The sequence below is a fragment of the Ailuropoda melanoleuca genome, chromosome 1, assembly GCF_002007445.2.
Source record: "Ailuropoda melanoleuca isolate Jingjing chromosome 1, ASM200744v2, whole genome shotgun sequence".
NCBI lineage: Eukaryota > Metazoa > Chordata > Mammalia > Carnivora > Ursidae > Ailuropoda > Ailuropoda melanoleuca.
The window spans coordinates 3872349-3881728 of NC_048218.1; the positions used below are offsets into that span (position 1 = coordinate 3872349).

Genomic DNA, 9380 nt, shown 5'->3' on the forward strand with positions numbered 1-9380 from the left:
CAAAGCTCCTCGTCCAGATGGTCGGGCTTCCTCCTTTCAAAGCCGTCCGCACCGGCTCGCAGATGGAAAGAATTCCGGGCCGACTGGAAAGGCTCCCTGACCCTGCTGGGGTTTCAGTAGCATGACCATCTTTCCTGGGGGTGGAGGGCCAGGGGACCCGAGGTAGGGATGGCCTCCTGCCGTCAGCCTTGACGAGGAGGTCAGGGAGCGAGCTGTGGGCCCTGGGATGCACTGACTGCAGCTCACGGCTTCTCAGCTCAGCGTCTGTTCATTTTGGACTAGTCGTCCCGGTGTTTCACTCGCAGCCCACCTGACCAGACCCCTGTGCTTTCCTCTTGCAGGAGGGATTTTAAGGAAAGGCGCAAAGCTGTTCTTCCGCCGGCGACACCAACAGAAAGACCCCGGCATGAGCCAGTCCCACAATGACCTCGTGTTCCTGCAGCAGCCGGAGGGGGCCCGGAGGAAGGGGGTGACCCTCACCAGGATCCTGAACAAGAAGCTGTTCTCCAGGCACCGAGGCAAGAGCGCCGTGAATGGGGCCCCGGTGGAGCCCGCGGCCGGCGGCCCGCTGCACCAGGACGCGGGAAGTTGCGGGCCCACCTAACCTCCCGCCAGCGCAGAGCACGAGTGCCCACAGCTGTCAGACGGCCGCCTGGTCTAGCTGGCTTTAGGGGAACGAAAACCCGAGTCTCCGGCCAGGAGGTTTCCCCCAGAGACAACTGACAAAGGCCCATTTGCCACCAGATGCCAAAGGAGACCGGAAGGTTCTGCCACGTGTGCTGTGCCCAGAGCCAAGAGCTGAAGTTCCACGTGAGAAGATGTATATTATGAACTAAGGAACATTCTGTAACGGGCGGTGATGGGGCAGGTGGGCGGGACTCGATTTTACCCACGCTGCGCGCGGACCGCGTCACAAAAAGGAGGTGTCCCTCTGTGCTGTCACTGGGAATGGACCGGAGGGGTCACCTGTCCTCACGGGCTGCTCAGCGTCACAGTGCAGCTGGCCCTGAGTACAGAGAGGGGGGACACAGGCAGGATTTGAGGTCCATAGAGAAATTATTGTGGTAACGGAGACACTAGGACAAAGGTAGAAGATAGTTGCCTTTGATATTAGCCATATAACTTGAAGCCGTATGCAAACACTAAGTCTCTCCTGCGCACGGCACGCTGAGCACTCCTGGGTGTTTACTCCGAGCCTGCTGCAAGCGGGGCAGCTATCAGTTCCCGTGTGCTTCTTACGTTTTCCTGTATAGTGTCATAAGCGCTCATAAGCGTGCAAGGGAGGGGGGAGTGAAGCTGGGAGCAGCAAGGGACAGCCAACGCCACGGCGACAACACACACACGGTTCTTCTTTCGTCCCTGGCTGGTTTGCCAAACATTGCCGATGGCTGAAACCAAGTACTTTTAGGACAAAAGAGAAAACTATCGTATGTCTCAGGTAGGAGTCTTAGGGGTGGAAGTTTAATAAATGGGCCAAACATCGCATCACAGCCCTTTCGGGAGCTCTCCAGAATTCTGCCGGGAACAGTGCTTGACACGTTTTGGGGTGTCCTCGTTTTGAATTCCTGTGGGGAAAAAAAGATAAACGTGGCCTTCCACGTGCATATCCCTGTGTACCCTTCACACCACGTTCCTCGTCCATACGCCTTGTCCGTGTGTCTGCACCGCTGGCCCATCCGCTCAAAGGTGCCACTTCCAGGGGACGAGCTTGTTAGGGCCGTGGTCATTGGTATGAAACATTCTGATGGTTTAATGAGATTCGCTTTCTTCCAATAATATTTAAAAGGCTATCATGAAGCCTGACCTCTGTCACAGATAGGAAATTGGGGGCACTCCTTCCCACAAGCGCTTTTATTGATCCTTAAACACATCTTTCAGGGGTAACAGAGCCACTGCCAAACAAAAACCTTCCTGAAAACCCAGATTATGGAATTTTCTTTCCTTTTTCTTGAGGGAGAGATTATAAAACCACATTGAGAATTTTACTTTGAAATACACACTTAGAAATCCTCCGGTATCCCAGGAATTAGCAGGTGACTATGAGTTTTTACAGAGGACACTCTGATTCCCGTCGCCGTGAACCAGCACCAGGCATCCCAACACGTCGTCATACCAGGTGAGTCCCCGCAGGTTAGTGACCGCTGCTGGTCTTTTCGGAACGCATCTGGTCGCTTTGTTGTGTCTTACTGGAAGGATTGCCGCCTCTCCTCCCGTGGTAGGCAGCACTGGGGACATTGAAGAATTAATTCTCGGAGGACATTACGTGTCACAATTTCAGGCACAGAGCAGAAGCTCCTAGCACAGGTGTGTGTTTGATTTTGAAGTTCAGATCAACTCAATTTATCCAACGTGACAGTAGCAGACACTGGCGCTTTCTCGCTCTCAAAAAAACAAACAAACCGTCGTCGCCATTCCCACTCCTGATTGACCCGTGAGCATTTTGTTCACTGTTTAATGCGTTTGCCAAGGGCTCTTGCCTTCTCAACTTCCTGGTGACTTGAAGCCTCTTCTGGGTCCCAGGCAAACGTCCCATGTGTCTGTCCCACATGGGACGCAGGACCGTCACGCGAGAGGCGGAGAGCGTTAAGGAGATCCGTGTTTGTGTGTGTGGGGGGGGTACACATCGAGAGCCCCGTACCTTTGAGTAAGACCCAGAAGCCCCTCCTGAGGATGCACACACACTTTCTCCATCGGCGGCCTTGAACTTCAGGACCCGGGAGTAGCAGGGAGCTTCTGAGAAGAGCACGGAAGGGCGCGTGAACGTAGCACCACGAGAAAACGGGCCGTGTTGATACTGTGAATGCTTCCCTGGCCGTCTAGCCAGGCCTGTGCTTTAATGGTGTCGGTATTTATGCAAAAGCAAATGTGATGAAGGTTACACGTCAATTAAGATTATACACCAAATGCTAACCGTACCAATCTGTAAATCACCTTATTCCCTTGCCTTTCCTTATGCTTTAGTGGCTCGAGGGCTTTTGTTTCTCTCGCGTGTTCTGGATATTTTTGCAGAGTGGTGGTTCAGACCGATTTCTTGCTAACGCTTACAGCAATGTGTGTCCGCATGTCTGGCACCCGGCGCTCATGCTGGTGGTCGTGAGCTGGGGCGCTGCCCTGGGTTCAAGGACTGTGTTTGCAGAGCAATGCAAGGGAGCCTGAAGTGTGTGTGTGTGTGATTAATGCAGCAATAACAAAAGCACCGATCTCACTGTCCCACTGGAAACCCGCTGTGAAGAAGGTTGAAACAGAGTACTTTATTTAAATCAACGCTCAGGTTTAAGTTTAAAGCCAGCCCTTGAGTCCTCCTGAGACCTACGTGGCCGGTCGCTGCCCATCAGTCACAAGTCAGGTGCCTGTCTCAGTCTTTGGTTTCGCTGGCTGCGTCTGCAGAAGAGAGTTGCAGGTTTTCCTCCTGAGCAGAAAGGCCCGGGATTCGTATCGCTGCCAGCAGCTGTAGGGCTTTTCCTGGCCAGAGCCGCACAGCTCTTGGCCTTGACACCTCACAGCTCAAGCTGGTGGCCGCCGGAAGTCAGAACGTTGATCAACACTGGGTGGAAAACCGATCTCGGGCTGGCGTAGACCCCGATGCCAGGCCCTGCCCCCCTGGCCCACACCTGCTCGGGCCCGATGACCACGGCACATGGCATGGGCACGCTGGTGCTGCTCCGTTCTGTGAAGCAAGCTCAGGTCCCCTCCAGGCCCTTCTCTTCGGCATTCCTGTTTGGTCTGTGAGGAGCGTCTGGAATATGTCAACCCACCCAGTTCACCCAGCTTCCGACTGCTCAGTAACGTATACCATTTACAAGTTCGGCTTGCAGGTCCCCCCCGCCCCCAATATCACATCAAAACTACTTTTTTTTTTTTTTTAAAGAAGAAAACGAAAGGTTTTCCAGGCCTGTGGCAAGCTCTGGCTTGATGCTCAAGTGTGGTGATGAACTTGCTGGACGGCGACTGTATTCCTTGGTAGCACTTTAAACACAATTCCCTGTCCTGCACCAAACTGTGGAAGATGTGGCTGGAACACGAACAGTCTGTGAAAGAAATAAACATGCACATGGGACACGAAACACTGACTCGTGTTTGCTGAGCCCGGGCTGTCCTGAAAGTCCCGCATCGGCCCTGGGGTCCTGGATCGCAGTCTGTCTGCTGTGTGGAGCTCAGCGGTCGGTGAGCGTGCCCACGCGGTCAGCTGCGTGAAAGAGGAAGGGAGCTCTTTGCCCGTGGCCGCTTGCTCTGTTCTTGGCAGAGACCCCTCCAAGTGTCCTAACATGACGTTGGCATCCTGTTTTAGGCCTGGGGCTAAAACCACTTACTAGAAAGTCAATGTTTCCAGGGACCCCTGGGGTCATGGTTCATGGTGGGGGGGGGGTGCCACCAGTTAGGGTCGGCTTGGCTTGGGTCCTCCCATGGCGCAAGCTGGCAGGAGGGGACTCTGCATGATCCCCAGTGACCTTATGAGGGGCGCTGTCCCTTTGGAGGCAGTCTTTTTTATACGTCCCTCAATCCCCGTGGTCAACGCCTGCCCCCGCAGTGGCCCACAGGGGATGGTATGAGCACGCTCCCACGTGGGCTCAGCATAGGCTGGTGTCACACTGACACGGGGGTCGCGGTGGCTCCTGGGTGGGGCAGGGCACAGCCCAACAGATGGACAGGTCCCACACAAACCCCACAGGCATCTCTGCTCCTTCCTGGGGGTCACTTTCTCTGTTGCCCTCCCTCCTTCCTCGCTGTGCCCAGGCACTGCAGCATTTGGAAAATGGGGCGGCCCTCCTGGATATGGAGTGGGAGCCCGACAATTCATGCCTTTAAGGGGAGCAGTCTACCTGTGCACAGCTCCAGCCATCCCGGGCTTGGATTCGGAGTCTCAGCGATCCATGTGGCAAGCGGTGGCAGCCCGGTGTCTTGTTCGGGGTGGAGGTGTCTGCGGTCTGAGACTGCACCACTGTTTCCTACGTGACCTGTGGTCCATTCTGTGCTGACGCTGCAGCCAGAGACCAGACGGGGCTGCTGGAAGGCCAGCCTTGCCCTCACCAGCTTTCCTAACCAGACCTCCTGCCGGTCACCTCCAGGCAGATGCTCTTACCAGCCCCACCTACACTGTCCACATTTTTTTTTTTTTAATTTTAGAGAGAGAAGAAAGTGCGTGAGTGGGAGAAGGGGCAGAGGGAGAGAGAGAATCTTAAGCAGGTTCCACGTCTAGCGTGGAGCCCGACACAGGGCCTGAGCTCACAACCCTGAGATCATGACCTGAGCCGAAATCAAGAGTCAGACGCTCAAGTGACTGAGCCACCCAGGCGGCCCCCTCATGGCCCATGTTAATCCACGCCAGCCACTCGAGGTCTGTGAATGTGTACCCCTGGTGCCCAGCACGTGCCCCGCCCTGTTCTAATGACCTCAACACAACCCCCGCCTTCTCCGGGAAGTAGCTTCGGCCACCAAGGACAGCCCAGAGCACCGGGTACCTCTTCCGGTCCCTATCACTTGACCCCACATCACTCCCTCTTACACTGGCTCCTCGGCGGGCGGGAGGACAGCGCATACCCGGTGAGCAATGACCAGCGTCAGCTGACAGCCCTCCATGAGCCCACCTTAGGCCGCTCACCGGAGCCCAGGCGCAGGGGACAGAGCCCGCCATGGAGGGGGAGCCTATGACAAAACCGTGCTACCGTTTACCTTGGTGGCCTCTACAAATACAGGGTGCTGCGTGTCGATGTCAATGTGTCGTTTGTAGCAAAGGCTGATTGCTCACCATGGAGGTCTGGCTACCAGGGTGGGTGACTTCGCCCAGGGCCCTCGCCGAAGGGAGAGCTGCCACACCTTCTTCCCATGGTGCCCGAGACACACCCACGGTCACACTCCACCCACAGATGTCCCCGGCTCCGTGCGGCCACCTCCACAGTGCAAACGGCCACACCGCATCCTGCGTGTGCCAAGCATTCATAACTATTGATTACACTGATATAAAGTTGGATGCGTAGGTGCCTTGGGCTACCTGGTATTTTATACAAAAGCCAGATGAAGGTTCGTGATCCCAGTGATAGTAACTGAACGAAATGAGCACACTGACTACTGGCCAGAATTTTTCCCAGAGTTTTACATCTAGTGACTCCTATGCTCTTTGCAACAACCCCAGGAATTATGATCCCTGTCCGCTTCACAGATTAGGAAACTGAGGCACAGAGAGGTTAAGTAACTTGCCCAAGATTACACAGTGGTTAAGTGGCAGGACCAGAATTTGAGCGCAGGCCGTCTTGCTGGAGAATCCAGCTGCTAGCCACGAGCTTCAGCTACCCTGCATCAACTGGAGAGACCAGGACATCATCTTTTCTGAACTGTCAGCTCCCTGTCACGGGCGAGAATACCATAAAGGGAGATGCAACGCTTTGCATGTAGTGAGAATTAAATTATTTGCTGATTAGATCCCTTTCTCTATCTGGGTAAGAAAAACCAACCAGATTGCAAAGCTAGAGGGAGTGGAGAGAAGTGGCTTAAGATACCTATTTTTATAATGTCCAGTACGAAAGGAATCAATTAACAAAGAACCAGGGCTGCTGAGACACGGGAGCTAGAAAGTACACGTCTGAGGCTCAGTGTCAGGGCTGAGAGCATCGCCCCCACTGCGGGGCCGCCCGGTATCATGACGAAGCCTTAATGCACAGCTCATCTCTGCTCAGGAAGAACAGTGCTTGTAGGACAATCCACTCAGGGATGGAAGATCCTCTCATTTTTAATTCCCTCAGCTTACTTTTAAAAATTTCAGGGACTCCTGGGTGGCTCAGTCAGTGAAGCATCTGCCTTTGGCTCAGGTCATGATCCCAGGGTCCTGGAATCGAGTCCCGCATCGGGCTCCTTGCTCAGCGGGGAGCCTGCTTCTCCCCCTAATTGTGCTCTGTCTGACAAATAAATTAATAAATAATAAATAAAATCTTTAAAAATAAATAAATAAAAATAAACAAAAATTGCCAACCCACAGAATAACCCGTATAGACTTTGCTAGATTCACCGATTTCAGTATATTTGCTCTCCCTACCTACCTACCTATCATCTATTGATGGATTGATCGAGTGTTGTTTGGAGATATCGTGTTTTACCCGAAAGTCTTCAGAATGCGTTTTCTGAGAAGGATGGCCTCTTCACACCACACACTCAGTGGTCCTCATGCTGGCCGGGGGGGGGGGGNNGGGGGGGGGGGGGGGGGCAGGACAATGAGGCTCCCCAGTATCAGAGGCCACGTTCAGGTCTCCCCAACTGCCCAAGAACATCTCTTATAGGTGGCTTTTCTTTTTTTTTCTGCCTGGGGTTCAGGCAAGGTTTCTACATTGCTTTTGTTATTAATGATAAAATTTGACACTTTCAAAAACAAAACTTTAAAAAAAAAAACTTTTAAATTTTGGATAGACCAGAGAAAGACAAAAACCATATGATTTCACTCATACGTGGAATTTAAGAAACAAAACAGATACACATAAGGGAAGAGAAGGGAAAACAGAATAAGATAAAAACAGAGAGGGAGACAAACCATAAGAGACCCTTAACTCTAGAAAACAAACTGAGGGCTGCTGGAGGGGAGGGGGGTGAGGGGATGGGCTAACTGGGGGATGGGCATTAAGGAGGGTATGTGATGTCAGGAGCACTGGGTGTTATATTCAACTGATGAATTACTGAATTCTACCCCTGAAACTAATACAAAAACATTAAAAAAAAATCAAATTTGGGATAGAAATCTGCCTTAAAAGGAATTGTTTCCAGCCTTCATAGAAGGAATATACTGAGAACACTGGGAACCCTGAAGATGCGATGAGCACGGTGAATCTGAACCCCAGCCCTGTGCTACGCGCTAATTTGACAAACGGCCTCAGGTCTTCTATGAGTACAGGTCTTCACTGTTGCTGTAACCCTGTCAGTTTTTTCTGCAAACAACCTGCTTTTGTGCATGCTCGCCAGTACCTCTGGTGTGCAGAGGCCCGGGGAGGCGGCCACCTGGGCATCTGAGAATTGTGAGTGATCGCTCGAGGGGTGGGAGGTAGGTGAGGGTGCGCGTTAGCTGTAGTGGTCACTCTGGGCCTCTTGGGGATTGAGCAAAGACCTGAATGGTGAAAAGATGGTGGTGGAGAACCCCAGGAGAGCATTCCAAGGCAGAGGGCATCCGTGCAAAAGACCTCGAGGACGTGTTTGAGGGACAGAAGACCGGAGGGAGGAGAGGGTCCCCCAGCTGGGTGAGGTGTGAGCAGGGTAAAGGTGAGATGATCAAGAGAGGTGTGGCAGGCCGGGTGCAGACCGACTGCAAGTGCCGCTGGGAAGTCACTGCAGCTCAGGGACAGCGGACCCATGAGCCCTAGCAGCACAACACCCCCAGCATGCCCCCTCAGCATGCCGCCTCTGCACCGGCTCAACCTTCCACCCTTCCATGGGTCCTTACTTATTCCCAATTCATACAACTAAGTCTGGTTGTAATAAATTCCTGCGTATGGGACTGCCCAGCCCGAGTCTCTACGCATTTAGAATTTCCATACTAACAAATGGCCCAGATGGGGGCTATCCCAAATTATTCTCCCACCAAGAAAGGACAAGACAGCTAATTTTCTACAGTCTCTTCAAAATGATACTATTAAGCTTAAAAAAAAATCTTTGCAAACGTAACAGGTAAGGATGATTGCACTGCAATTTTACCTTTTCTCTCATGACGGTATAGCTGAACAGCCTTGCTTATGCTTAAGAGCCATTGTATTTTCCTTACTGGGAACTGTCCCTTTTCCTATGGGGTCCTTTATCTTTTTCCTATTGATTCCTAGGAGTTTCCTGTGTAGAGGGAAATGAGTCCTTTCTGATACCAATTTCAGATCATTTCCCACCAGTTCATCCCCTCTTAGACTTTACTGGTGGAGCTGGCTGCCAGACAGAACAAAGAGGACAGTTTTACCGCCCTGCTCCGGAGACTAAAACACCCCTCTAGCCCCTTCTATTTCTATTGGTAACATTCTGGGGCCACAGGCCCATTTGATGCAGGGGGTCAAGAGGCCACGCAGGCCACCAGGACCTGGGGGACAGGACCGGGCAGAAACAGCCCCAGGGAGCAGTCTGGCCTTCAAAGCTGCCCTGACCAGGGTGCTGCTTTTCCCTAACTTCCCATGCAGCAGCACTGCACTGGTCAAGGTGTGGATTTCAGGAGTCCACTGTGCCCGGGGCCAGATGCCCGCCCCACTCGACTTTTCAGCTTGTTGGGGCAGAGTAAGGGCTCCCAGGCGTAGTCTCTGAGTGGACTTTGGAGGAGCGCGGCACCCCATCCGAGGCGTTCAGAAGTAAGGATCTGGTAGCAAATCTCAGACCGCTTTTAAAGAAAAATCTGACCCTTTCTTCCACCCTCCCCCCAAGGAAATTAAGGC

General features: G+C 52.9%; 1 protein-coding gene across 1 annotated transcript in view; it reads left to right on the forward strand.

The window, feature by feature from the left end:
* The window catches only part of C2CD2 (C2 calcium dependent domain containing 2), a gene marked incomplete at its 5' end in the record, with an annotated part of 56567 nt that extends 52700 nt beyond the window's left edge, over positions 1-3867 (forward strand). Inside the window, one exon of the mRNA XM_034653758.1 lies at positions 342-3867. Coding sequence (XP_034509649.1) covers positions 342-604 — 263 coding nt within the window. The remainder of the gene's footprint in view (positions 1-341) is intronic.
* Between the last annotated feature and the right edge of the window lie 5513 nt (positions 3868-9380).